The sequence below is a fragment of the Musa acuminata genome, chromosome BXJ1-7 (assembly GCF_036884655.1).
Source record: "Musa acuminata AAA Group cultivar baxijiao chromosome BXJ1-7, Cavendish_Baxijiao_AAA, whole genome shotgun sequence".
In the NCBI taxonomy this organism is placed as follows: Eukaryota; Viridiplantae; Streptophyta; class Magnoliopsida; order Zingiberales; family Musaceae; genus Musa; species Musa acuminata.
In genome coordinates this window covers 32,230,720-32,244,259 of record NC_088333.1, presented here as the reverse complement: position 1 = coordinate 32,244,259, position 13,540 = coordinate 32,230,720, and the positions used below count along the sequence as shown (strand labels likewise).

Genomic DNA, 13,540 nt, shown 5'->3' with positions numbered 1-13,540 from the left:
TAGGGTTGAGTGATCTCAGATCCAACGAAGAGATAAGGGAGTCCACAACCAATGTTCGCCGGACAAACTGATATCAGATCGGTCACGTTGTGACGTAAACTTCTCTGAGCGCAACGTGTAGAGAACGAAAGAGGTCATGTTCTCACCCATGCTATAAGAACCGTGCACGAACGCGTTGTAAAGCAGGGCGGCGGGGTCATCCCAAGAGCAAAGACGGGAAGGAACCCTTCGCATCACCAACATCTGGCATTTGTTGGGTCCTCGCATTGGATCCCATGTGATCCACGTGTCGTAAAGCAGGAACGTGGATTGATTCCAAAAGCTCAGCTTAGGAGCCATGCGCACTCTTGCATTAAGAGACGTGCATGAACATCTGGCACCTCGCACTAGATTCCTTTAATGCACGCATCGTAAAGCAGAAATGCGGATCCGAATATCTCATGTGGGAAGGCGATCTACGCGTGCACTGATGCATTAAGCTGTGTGCATGAACATCTAGCACCCTTTTGCGTTCTCACATTGGATCCCTGTAATGCACGTATCGTAAAGTAAGAATGCGGAGTAAGGTTGGAAGGAGTCGCACCCTTGCTTTAAGATGCATGCACGAACATCTAACGCCGAACTGTGTTCTCACACCTTACATGCAACGTAAACAAGGAACATAGAGTGTGAAGAAACGGACCGTTGCTTTAAGATATGTGTCTGAACATCTAGCGCTTAGATCCCACGTAACGCACGCCTTGTAAAGGAGGAACACGGAGTGATCTGAAGATCTCAAGTGGGAAGGAGCCATAGCTAGCGTGCACCCTTGCATCAAGATGCATGCATGAACATCTAGCATCCTGGAGCATTCTCGCTCGCGTTGGATCCTTCTAATACACGTATCGTAAAGCAAAAAACATGGAGTGATCCCAAGATCTCAGGCGGACGACGCATGCGTACCCACCTCTGCTTCAAGATGCGTGCATGAGCATCTGGCACCCTGTTGTGGATTCGCCCTTGATCCAGTGTAATTAGCCGTGCAGGGTGGATCACCCTGTCGCATTCCAGATAATTCTCTTCAAGAACCATTAAATCCTACTAAACTCTACCTATCAAGGTTTGCTGGTTGCCCAACCATCACGTCCGACGAAGAGAGAAGTATCAGATGAATAAAAGCAGTTTTTGATGTCTACGATCCTAAATTCTGAGTGTTGAGAACGTGAGAGATGGGTAGATCACTCGGCCATTCTTCCACTGCAGCTGAAGGATGACGTTGTCCGTAAGTCTTCCCAAGTCGTCTTTTGCAGAATTTTGCGGCCTTCCTTATTCACTCGGGATGGAAAAAAGGCAAGCCTGGAATCCTCCTCTGTGCGTTGGCCACAGAGGATGACACTGAGAGAACAAGACACACAGAGAGAGTTCTCCGGTTTATATATCAAATGTTTCTCTCATCTCCTGTTTATATAATCATGAGAATGGAGCATCACGGCCACTTTCTCTCTTCTTCATGTTTCTGTTCATGGGAATCATCCCTTCCGCCGCAGCAACAGGCGATTCCAGCACTCGTTGCAAAGAGAACGAGAGGGCAGCTCTTCTCAAGCTCAAGCAAGGCCTGTTCGATTCCAGCGGCCAGCTATCTTCCTGGGCGAGTGACGACTGCTGCAGATGGCGAGGCGTTCGCTGCAGAAACCGCACCGGCCATGTCGTCCAACTCCGACTGCGCAACCCCTCACCCTCACCTGACGGCGACGACAACTTCTTGTCCGGCAAGATCAGTCCTTCTCTGCTCGAGCTTGAGGCACTTGAGCTACCTGGACTTGAGCAGAAACAGATTCGATGGAGCAAGCATCCCACGCTTCATCGGCTCGCTGACGAGCTTGCGGTACCTGAACCTCTCCGATGCAACGTTCGGCCGCACGATTCCTCATCAGCTCGGCAACCTTTCCCGCCTGCAGTACCCTGATTTCCACTGGCTCTACAACCCTCCTCGTCCTCTCGTCGTCGATAACTTCCACTGGATCTCTCGTCGCTCCTCCTTGAGCTACCTCGACACGTCCGCCATTAACCTTTCGGCAGCAGGCGATGTATACGACGAGGTAACCAAGCTTCCGAGGTTGTCAGTGCTGCGCCTTATCAATTGCCAGCTACTTCGCCTCCCTAATACTCTTCCTCCATCTGCTAACCTCACATCATTAACATCCCTGGATCTTAGCTCAAATTATTTGGGTCCTCTACTCCTCAGTTGGCTGTTCAACATCAGCAAATCTCAAGAGTATCGATCTCTCCTTCAACCAGTTCCATGGCCCGATCTCTGGCTTTGGGAAGTTGTTTTCCCTGATGGGGATATAAACATGAATAACCTTTGTATATGAACAAATACTAGAAGACCAAAATACGCAGCGGAATAAAATGGAAACACAATCAAACAGAACACCAAGATATACGTGGAAAACCCCTTCAATGTGAAGGGTAAAAACCACGGGGCAAACTAGAGATAATCCACTATGAGAATAATGAATGTACAAATCTCAATCTCTTGCCCAAAACCCTAGCAATAACCACAAGAGAATAACTGGGATACAAGGATCACGTCACTGCCCACAATATCTAAAACCTCCCAAGTAATCACAGCAAGATCTTACTGTAGATTTGATCTAACCTGAGATGAGAACACTGCTAGATGATTGAGAACAGTCTCTCTGCGTTGTCCTTGTCTTCTTCCCTTTCTTTCTCTTCCTTTTCTGCCTTGTTCTCCTTCTTCTCTTTGGAATCTCGTGGCTTTAAAGATCTGTCTCGTTACTGCCTTTTTATAGCCTTAATCTGCCTCTAAAACGCAGCCACCACACCCCCCTAATCTTAATTAGGGTTAGGTTAAGAGGGGGTGTGGGCTATGGGCTGATAAAGCCCACATGGGCTGAATATGGGCCATCAGCCCAACAACCTCCCCCTTCAGCCCATAAGGGAGGCTGTCCCATGACTCCTCAATGTGAAGCCATGCCGACCAACTGTCGGCATATCTCCTGTCTTTCTTTTGGTAAGGTCTTCGTCAAAATGTCTGCTCCGTAGTCATCTGTATGAATTTTCTGAAGCTGCAACTGCTTCTCTTCAGATACATTTCGAATCCAGTGGTATCTGACATCAATATGCTTTGACTTGGAATGAAACATTGGGTTCTTACACAAATGGATGGCACTCTGGCTGTCACAATGTACCACATAATTTTTCTGTTTCAGCCCCAATTCTTGTAAGAATTCTTTCATCCATAACATTTCTTTGCATACCTCTGTAGCAGCAATATATTCTGCTTCTGTGGTGGAGAGAGCAATACACCTTTGTAACCTGGATTGCCATGACACAGCTCTCCTGGCAAAAGTAAGTACATAACCTGAAGTAGACTTCCTCCTATCTATATCTCTTGCCATATCTGCATCTGTGTAACCTATTAACACAGGTGGTCCACCTCCAAAGCTTAAACAAACCTTAGAGCTCCCTCTGAGATATATAAAAATCCACTTCACTACTGCCTAGTGCTCTTTGCCTGGATTTGCAAGAAATCTGTTAGTAACACCCACTGCATATGCGATGTCTGGCCTCGTACATACCATTGCATACATTAAACTTCCAACTACTGAAGCATAAGGAACCTTTTGCATTTTCTCCTTCTCCTCATCACTTGACGGACTCTGTTCTAAGCACAACTTGAAGTGACCTGCAAGAGGAGAACCAACTGGCTTAGCATTGCTCATACTAAATCTTTCCAATATCTTCTCGATGTATTTCTCCTGTAACAACCAAATCTTCTTGTTTTTCCTGTCACAAAAAATCTGCATGCCTAGTATTTTCTTTGCTGGCCCCATGTCCTTCATTGCAAAAGACTCACTCAGTTCCTTCTTCAACCTGTCAAATTTAGACATATATTTCCCAAGAATAAGCATGTCATCAACATAAAGTAAGAGAATAATAAAATCCTCACCAAACCATTTGATGCACACACAATGATCTGAAGCCGTTCTTTTGTATCCATTTTCTGTCATAAATGAATCAAACTTTCTGTACCACTGTCTTGGAGCTTGCTTTAGCCCATACAAGCTCTTCTTCAACTTGCAGACAAAATTATCTTTACCTTTGACTTTGAAGCCTTCTGGTTGCTCCATATAAATTTCCTCCTCCAAATCACCATGAAGGAAAGCTGTTTTCACATCTAACTGCTCAACCTCCAAGTCCTGGCTAGCAGCAATACCAAGAGCAACATGAATAGAAGACATTTTAACAACAGGAGAAAATATCTCTTCAAAGTTAATACCTTTCTTTTGACTAAAGCCTTTCACAACCAATCTAGCTTTGTACTTTGGTTGAGAACAATATTCTTGAGTCTTCAACCTAAAAACCCACTTGTTCTTCAAGGCCTTCATTCCATTTATTAGCAGCACCAAATCATAAGTGTGGTTCTTCTGAAGAGCATCCATCTCTTCCTGCATAGCAATTAACCACTTCTCTTTCTGCTCACTCTCAATTGCTTCCTGGTAACTCTCTAGTTCACCTTCATCAGTGAGCATCACATACTCATCTGTAGAGTATCTTCTGGAAGGTTGACGTTGTCTAGAAGATCTTCTCAATTGAGGTTCTGCGGAAACTTGCTCTCCTACTTCTTATTGCTCAACATGTCCTGCAGGTAAATCAACATCAGGCTCTACACTATTTTCCTGCACATCTCCCCCATCACCCTGATATACTGGAGGAATAATTGGGTCACAATCTGCTAATCCTTCTGCAGAAGTCTTGGCTGGTGCCTTCTTCTTCAAATCCTCAAAGGTTTGATCCTCAAAGAAGACCACATCTCTGCTCCTAAACACCTTCTGCTTTTCTGGATCCCAAAGCCTGTAACCAAACTGATCATGTGAGTAACCAAGAAAAATATATTCTTTAGACTTACCATCCAGCTTGGACCTCTCATTGTCTGGAATATGTGCAAATGCGCGACAACCAAACACTCTCAAATGCCTGTAGGAAACATCTTTCCCTGACCATACATGCTCTGCAACATCACCATCTTGGGCTGTACATGGTGATAAGTTGATCACATCAACTGCAGTCCTTAAAGCCTCATCCCAAAACCTTTTGGGTAGCTTGGCCTGTGAAAGCATAAATCTGATCTTTTCCATGATGGTGCGGTTCATCCTCTCTGCAATTGCTTTATGCTGAGGTGTACCAGGAACTGTCATCTCATGTTGGATCCCATGTGACCTGCAAAAGTCATTAAACAATCCTGTATACTTACCACCATTATATGATCTTATGCATTTCAATTTCCTTTCTGTCTCCCTTTCAACCCTAGCATGAAACTCTTTGAAGACATTAATAACTTGATCTTTGGTCTTCAAAGCATAAGCCCAAACTTTCCTGGAAAAATCATCTATAAAAGTGACAAAATAAAGTGCACCACTTATACCAAGAACATTAACAGATCCACTAGGAGTTTTTGTCCTCAAAGGACCACATACATCTGTATAAACACGGTTTAAGGCATGCATTTTTCTAGACAAAGCAGCACTAGCAAATGAAACTCTATGTTATTTACCAGCCAAATAATCAATACAAGGATTCAGATGTATACCTCTGAGATCTGGTAATACCTCTCTCTTGGAAAGAGCTTGCAGCCCCTTCTCGCTCATGTGTCCCAATCGCCTATGCCACAACTCCATACTGAAGTCTTTCTCTATAGCATTTAATTGCTCACCATAAGCTTTAGCCTGCAACCTGTACAAAGTATGACATTTCGTTCCACTAGCTATAACAAGAGAACCCTTACTGAGCTTCCATTGCCCTCTGTGAAATATGCTTTCATACTCTTCATCATCTAGTCTTCCAATTGAAATTAAATTCAGCCTCAAGTCAACCACATGCCTCACATCCTTAAGTACCAACTTGCAGCCAAGGTTGGTCTTTAAATGGATATCACCCATGCCAATGATGTCTGCTGTGCCATAGTTGCCCATTTTGACAACACTAAAGTTTCCTGACCTGTATGTAGCAAAAAACTCTCTCCGAGGTGTAGTATGATAAGAAGCACCTGTGTCAATCACTCACTCAAGATCCTGACGCACACAAGAAAAAATATCATCAGAAAGAGACAAAATCAAATAATCACCACCCTGCACTGTAGCGGTAGTATTATCCTTTGACTCTGTAGACTCCACTTTTTTCCCTTTTGTCTTGTTCTTCTTAGGTTGCTTACATTGGTTCTTGTAATGTCCTTTCTCACCACAGTTATAGTAAACAATATCTTTTCTTGATCTTGACTTGCTCCTACCCATACGTGAACTGCTTCTAGACTTTGACCTTCCTCTATTCTCTGAGATAAGTGCCTGTGAATCATTCTGAGATGTTGCTGAACTCTTTCTTCTTAACTCCTCATTCAACAAACTGCTTGTTACTTGACTCATAGTGACAATACCATCTGGTACAGAATTACTGAGGGAAACCACTAGTGTCTCGCAACTTTCTGGTAATGAACTGAGAAGTAACAATGCCTGCAACTCATAATCAAGAGACATTTTAATAGAGGATAACTGGTTAGTAATACTTTGCATTTCATTCAAATGCTCAGCAATAGAAGCACCCTCTCTATATTTTAGGTTAACAAGTTTTCTGATCAAAAAGGCTTTGTTGCCAGCTGTTTTTCTTTCATAGAGACATTCCAATTTTTTCCAAAGAGAATATGCAGAAATTTCAGTAGAAACATGGTGAAAGACACTATCATCAAGCCACTGTCTAATAAACCCAATTGTTTTTCGATCTAACCTCTTCCACTCATCATCTGTCATAGTTGTAGGTTTTGCACTCTGCCCCTACAAAGGTCCATACAAATCTTTGCAATACAAGAGATCTTCCATTCTTGGTTTCCATATCATCCAATTGTTTCCATTCAAACTAATCATACGAGAAATATTACTGGCCTCCATGTTCAAATACAAAAAATTAAATTACCAAAACCTCGCTCTGATACCAGTTGATGGGGATATAAACAGGAATAACCTTTGTATAGGAACAAATACTAGAAGACCAAAATACGCAGCGGAATAAAATGGAAACACAATCAAACAGAACACCAAGATATACGTGGAAAACCCCTTCAATGTGAAGGGTAAAAACCACGGGGCAAACTAGAGATAATCCACTATGAGAATAATGAATGTACAAATCTCAATCTCTTGCCCAAAACCCTAGCAACAACCACAAGAGAATAACTGGGATACAAGGATCACGTCACTGCCCACATTATCTAAAACCTCCCAAGTAATCACAGCAAGAGCCTACTGTAGATTTGATCTAACCTGATATGAGAACACTACTAGATGATTGAGAACAGTCTCTCTGCGTTGTCCTTGTGTTGTTCCCTTTCTTTCTCTTCCTTTTCTGCCTTATTCTCCTTCTTCTCTTTGGAATCTCGCGGCTTCAAAGATCTGCCTCGTTGCTGCCTTTTTATAGCCTTAATCTGCCTCTAAAACGTAGCCACCACACCCCCCTAATCTTAATTAGGGTTAGGTTAAGAGGGGGTGTGGGCTATGAGCTGATAAAGCCCATATCATTAACATCCCTGGATCTTAGCTCAAATTATTTGGGTCCTCTACTCCCTAGTTGGCTGTTCAACATCAGCAAATCTCAAGAGTATCGATCTCTCCTTCAACCAGTTCCATGGCCCGATCTCTGGCTTTGGGAAGTTGTTTTCCCTTCAGGTCTTGCAACTCGGTGGAAATGATTTCAATGATACCGCATCTTGGAACATTAAAATCCTCTGCAACTTGCAGATTCTAGACCTGTTATATAATGGGATCAGTGTAGACATCTCGAATTTTGGCAAGCAGTTGTCTGGATGTGTCAGAAACAGGTTGCAGGTATTAAATCTGGCAAACAATGCTTTGGGTGGTGGAGCTCCTGTATGGATTGGGGAGCTCAGGAATCTGAAGTCTCTGCATCTTGAGGACAACTTGCTCTCCGGTCTCATTCCTCCATCTCTTGGAACCCTCTCGTCACTGAGCTTCCTCTACCTAAGCGACAACATGTTACGGGGGTCAATTTCTGAATCTTTCGGGCAGCTCTCGGAGCTAATCGTGTGGGTTGTCAGCTACAATCAACTCTCTGGTATCGTCTCCGACGTCCACTTTAGCAGCATAACAAGGTTTGAAGCTCTGCTCCTATCTTGAAACTCGCTGGTTCTCACCTTCAGCTCCAGTTGGCTTCCTTAGTATCAGCTCAAGAATATTCACCTTGGCTCCAGTGTTCTAGGTGTTGTTGAAAAGAGGATGGAAGATATAAATTACTAAAGAAGTTGTTTTCATTGAAACTGTTTTCTCCCTATTTATATAAGTTAAGAGGGAGGATTTTCCTCAACATAGTAGAGAGATTTTCTCATACAGTTAGGGAAATCTTATCTGCTATCATGCCCCCGTAAGATGGTGCTCCTATCAAGGATATTAATTTTGGATCGATGCAATGTAAATAGTTTACGAGCGAGAGGTTTCGTGAGTGAGTCGGCTAACTGATCAGCCGTATATACATGAGAAACACGAAGTTGACAGCGGACAACCTGATCTCACACAAAGTGGAAGTCGATAGTAATATGTTTCATACGGGAGTGGAATATCGGATTAGCGCACAGATAGATAGCTCCGACATTATCACAATATATTATAGGAGTGGACCTGATGTTGAGTTCCTTGAGCAGATTTGTGACCAAATTGAGTTCTGTAGTGGCAGTGGCGATGACACGGTAGTCAGCTTCAGTTATAGACCGTGCGATTGTCTTTTGCTTCTTAGAACTCCAACTGATTGGATTAGCGCCAAGGAAGACAATATACCCCGATGTGGATGTTCGATCATCAACGTTGCCTACCCAGTCGGCATTAGCAAATGAATGCAGATGAAGTGGAGAGTGTTTACGAAGAAAGAGACCATGATTGAGGGTCCCCTTAAGATATCGTATAATTCGTTTGACCGCAGACCAATGCATAGTAGACGACCTCTATATAAACTGTGATAATTTGTTGACTGCAAAGGAGATGTCTAGATGGGTGAGAGCTAAGTATTGTAAGGAGCCAACGACTTGTCGGTATTGAGTGAGCTCCGTAGCAGGACTTCCATCAGATAATTTGAAAGAGCCACTAGTAGAGAAAGGAGTTGTAATCGCATTTGTGTCCTGCATATTTGTTTTTTATAATAAATATTGACTATACTTTCTTTATGAGAGAAAGAGATCGAAAGATGTGAATATAGCTTCTACGCCCATATAAAGTAGTTCAAGGGTCCTAGATCTTTAAGCGAGAACCGATCTACCAACTATTTGATAAATGCTTGGATTTCTACGGGATTGTTGCCTATGACAATGATATCATCCACATATACCAGAATATATTTGTATCACCATGGTATTGTCGTAGAAATAATGAGGTATCAGATTTCGAGTTGAGAAAGCCAACTGAAATAAAAAAAGAGCCAAGTTCTATGTACCAAGCTCTTGGAGTCTGACGAAATCCATAAATAGCATTTTGTAGTTTGTAAACATGCTCTAGATATTGAGGATGAGTGAAACCAATAGGTTGTTGCATAAAAACAACTTCGGTTAGAGTCCCTTGTAAAAAGACATTATTAACATCCAATTATCGTAATTGCTAGCCCTTAGTGATGGCCAAACTCAGGATAAGTCAGATTATAGTCGACTTAACAATGAGACTAAATGTCTCAGTGAAATCAACTCCAGGTCTTTGATGAAACTCTTTGGTGAAGAGGCGTGCCTTATATCGGTCTACAGAGCCATATGGGTTTCGTTTAATTCGAAAGACTCACTTACACCCAATAATGTTTTGTATATGATGAGAGGGTACTAGATCCTATATTGAGTTATAGAGGAGGGTATTATATTCCTCACACATGGCGGTACGCAATGCGGAGATTTTTGGGTTTGAGTGAAGGTGGTGGGTTCAACTATGGTGGATGAGAAATCCATGATAGCATGTAGGTCAAGGATTTGATATGGTTTGAAAATGCCACTCTTAGAGCATGTGGTCATAGGATGGTTGAAGACTACAGGATCATGAGGTTGAGTTGTTGGAATAAGCAGTTGAGAGTCATTAACACAGTCCGGGTCAGGTGGAGGTACGTTAGTGTCACTTGGCCGAGAAGGAGGTAAAGATAATGGTTGTGATTCTGAACTAATTACCCCAATATTTTGAGAAGAAAGAAGTGGAGTAGGAATGGAGAGAATGGGCAATTGCTGAACTAGAGGAGTGGGATCATAAGGGGAGGAACTAGACGATGTCATGGGAGGCTCGTTCGATTGGATCGGAGGTATATGCTAGTGAGGAAAGGGTAATGAAGTGGACTGCATGGTAGGATATATATGATTTTAAAAAAGAAAGATAGACTCAACAAAAATAACATGACGTGATATAAAAACTTTGTGAGTATGGAGATTATAGCAGCGAAAAATATTATGTTCAAGAGAGTAACCTATAAAAACATAAGGATTAGATCGAGATGTTAACTTATGAGAGGCATAGAGACGTAACCATGGATAACATAGACAACCGAATACTCTGAGTTTACGAAGGTTTGAGGGTTTATGAAATAGTGTGTCAAAGGGGGACTGGTATTGTAGGACTGGCATAGGCATTCTATTAATAAGGTAGACGGCCGTTTGAAAGGCTCCTGTCTAAAAGAAGACTTGATGGAGAAGTGTGAGCCCAGTTTCTACTATATGCCGATGTTTGTGTTCGGTGGAGCCAACAAGTTAAGGAGTATGCAGGGGAGACTTGAGGTGTTGGATACCACAAGTTTAGAGATAGGACGCCAGGGCTTGATATTCATCGCCACCATCAGAGTAAACCGTTTTGATTGTAGATTGAAAGTGGCTTTTGACCAACTTTCGAAAAGTGGGAAATATGGTCGAAACGTCAGATTTATGGTGAAGAGGAACTACAAAAAATGACATAAAATCTAAATTTATCAAAAGATAGGATTGGGGCAGGGCCCTAGACATCTGTATAGATAATTTCAAATGGTTTAGAGGAGGAAATGGAAGATGAGCCAAAGGGCTGTCGATGACTTTTGTTACCAAGACATGCATCATAATGCGTTATAGAACTATGCGATTTAAAAATAGGAAGAGAGTAACAAGAAAGTAATTTCTACTGAATAAGGGACGAGGGATGACCAAGACGACAATGCCATACATCAACTGGAGCGACAATGGAAGAATGAACAGTGGGTTGGGTTATTTGTGGAGATGATGGTCATTCGTAAATGTGGTCTCTATTCGGGCCCTGGACCATGGATGCCCCCATGCTCAAGTCCTTAACAACAAAGGAATCAAGAAAGAATTCAATTGAAGTATTGTTATGTTTACAAATTTGAGAAACAGAAATGAGGTTGCGTTTAATATGAGGGGCATATAAAACATCATTGAGTGTAAATGTGGTAGTATCAGAAGCAAGCGTTGTGGAACCAGTATGAGTTATAGGAAGTCCTTTACCATCACCGCTGATGATATCTTCATCGCTGCCATAGGTGTTGTGAAGAGACAAATTCTGAAGATCAGTGGTGATATGATGGGAGGCGCTAGAGTCGATAATCTAATTGGGCTGACTAGTCGTCGGAATAGTTAGGAGAATTGTTTGAGGCTAGTGGGATGAAGTAGGGAGGCGGGGTCGAGACCGACAAACTTTAGTGGAGTGTCCGATTTTATCACACAACTAGCATACGACTCATCTTTGGTGGCTTGGTGGGGTAGGATGCGAAGATGGATGATTATTGAAGTTGCCACTTTGCGAGAAGTTATGATTAGGAGGATAATGGGGGTTTCGCATGGAATCTATATGATCAAGATGTGTATTGACCAAACCTTTGGAGATGTTCGGAGGGTACCGAGTGCCCTTCCTCTTAGACTTGTGATTGACTTGAGCTGTGATAGTCGGTCTGGGTAGCTTGTCCTTATACTTCAAATACGTCTCATAATCAGTCAACTTGTCATAAAGTTCTTCAAATGATACTAGCGTGTCGCGTGCCTGAATTACAACTGCCAACTCCTTGTAATCGTCTCCGAGACCATTAAGGGTATGGATGATGATCTCTTCATCATATAGGAAATTATCTATCAAAGCCAAATCATCGATGATAACTTTTATGTTTTGTAGATAATCAGTGATAGTACTTCCCTCTTGTTTTGTCACTATTAGCTTGGACAGAAGACTGAGCTTGCGAGTACGTGAATGATTCACCAAGGTAGTTTGCAGTTTAGACCACGCTTCGGCAATAGTCTCACATGAGGATATCAATGGAGCGACAGTTCTAGCAATGGAGGCTTGAATAGCTTGGAGGATAAGACGATCTTGACACAGCCACAATTTGTGAGCCAGATTTGGTACTAGACTGGGTTCTCCAGGGATATTGATCATAGTTGATGGACAACTGAAAGAGTCGTCAACGTAGCTGAGCAAGTCGTATCCAAATAAGAGATTAAAAAATTAAGCCCGCTAGGATCCATACTTGCCACCCTATGATAACTTGAAAGGGATTAGCGTCATAGCATTGATGGAGATAAGCCTTGTAGGAGAAGTACTATGAGTTCCTGCAGAAATAGTAACTGGAATATCAGAAGAAGATAAGGAAGATATCCTAGATATTTTTTTTTCTCTTGGAGGAGGTTTGTGAGAAGAGCAAGAGCAGATCGTTGCTGCTGCTGCTCCTACAGAGAAGGCTGTTGCGGCTGTTGTGGTAGAGGAAGAGGTTGGAGGAGGAAGCTACAGCGATGCTCGAGGAAGCTGCAATGATGCTGCAGCGATGCTGGAGGAGGAAGCTGCAGCGATGCTAGAGGAGGAGAAATCTACAACAATTAGGTGGAGAAATCTACAACGATTAGGTGGATTGCTGGGACGAGTTCTATGTTTGGTGAATGCGTTTAGCTCTTAGCAGGAGTTGAGGATTGACGATTGGTAGTAAGGCAGCGAGCTGCGATCGATGCGGATCATAGCCTGATGAAGATGATGCTGCCATCGTGGTAGTTGCGAGGATGGTGACGAACAACCCGAGCCTAGGGCCGGTGCAAGTGGCACCGGTGAAGAAGAAGGTCGTAGGGAGGAGAAGAGGGAAGGAGCGGGCAGGGGTTGGAGAGGGATCCACTGCCGAGGGTGAGCAGTTGGCCACACCAACAAACAGGCCCTCGTTGTCATGGCCGCACCTAATGGCAACGCCAGGTGTGGTCACGATAGTGCTGGGGTAGTAGCGAAGGTATCACGCGTCATACAACGAACGGAGAGGGGAGTTCGACGGGGAAGCGAGTCCAGCGGAAAAGAGTTCCCCCCTTCGCTGCCCTATAGAGGCAAGGATGTGGTGAATGGCAGGCTTCAATGGTCGGGGAGGCTCGCTCATCTCACTACTCTGATACTATGTTGAAAAGAGGATAGAAGAAATAAATTATGGAAGAAGTTATTTTCATTGAAGCTATTCTCTCCCTATTTATACAGGTTAAGAGGGAGGATTTCCCTCAACATAGTAGAGGGATTTC

At 43.0% G+C, this 13,540-nt stretch overlaps 1 protein-coding gene across 1 annotated transcript; it reads left to right on the top strand.

The window, feature by feature from the left end:
• The first annotated feature begins 1,457 nt into the window (after positions 1 to 1,457).
• Positions 1,458 to 8,186, top strand: LOC103973542 (receptor-like protein EIX1). The gene is made up of 2 exons (XM_065193679.1): positions 1,458 to 2,346; positions 7,591 to 8,186. The coding sequence occupies exons 1-2, from the start codon at positions 1,458 to 1,460 to the stop codon at positions 8,184 to 8,186; spliced, it is 1,485 nt and encodes a 494-aa protein (XP_065049751.1).
• The last annotated feature ends 5,354 nt before the right edge of the window (positions 8,187 to 13,540 follow it).

Bases quoted from the DNA above. Each gene is read 5' to 3' on its own strand.
- LOC103973542 (XM_065193679.1), top strand. From the start codon at position 1,458: ATGGAGCATCACGGCCACTTTCTCTCTTCTTCATGTTTCTGTTCATGG. The intron at 2,347-7,590 runs GTATATGAACAA...CCTGGATCTTAG, and splicing joins TATAAACATGAATAACCTTT to CTCAAATTATTTGGGTCCTC.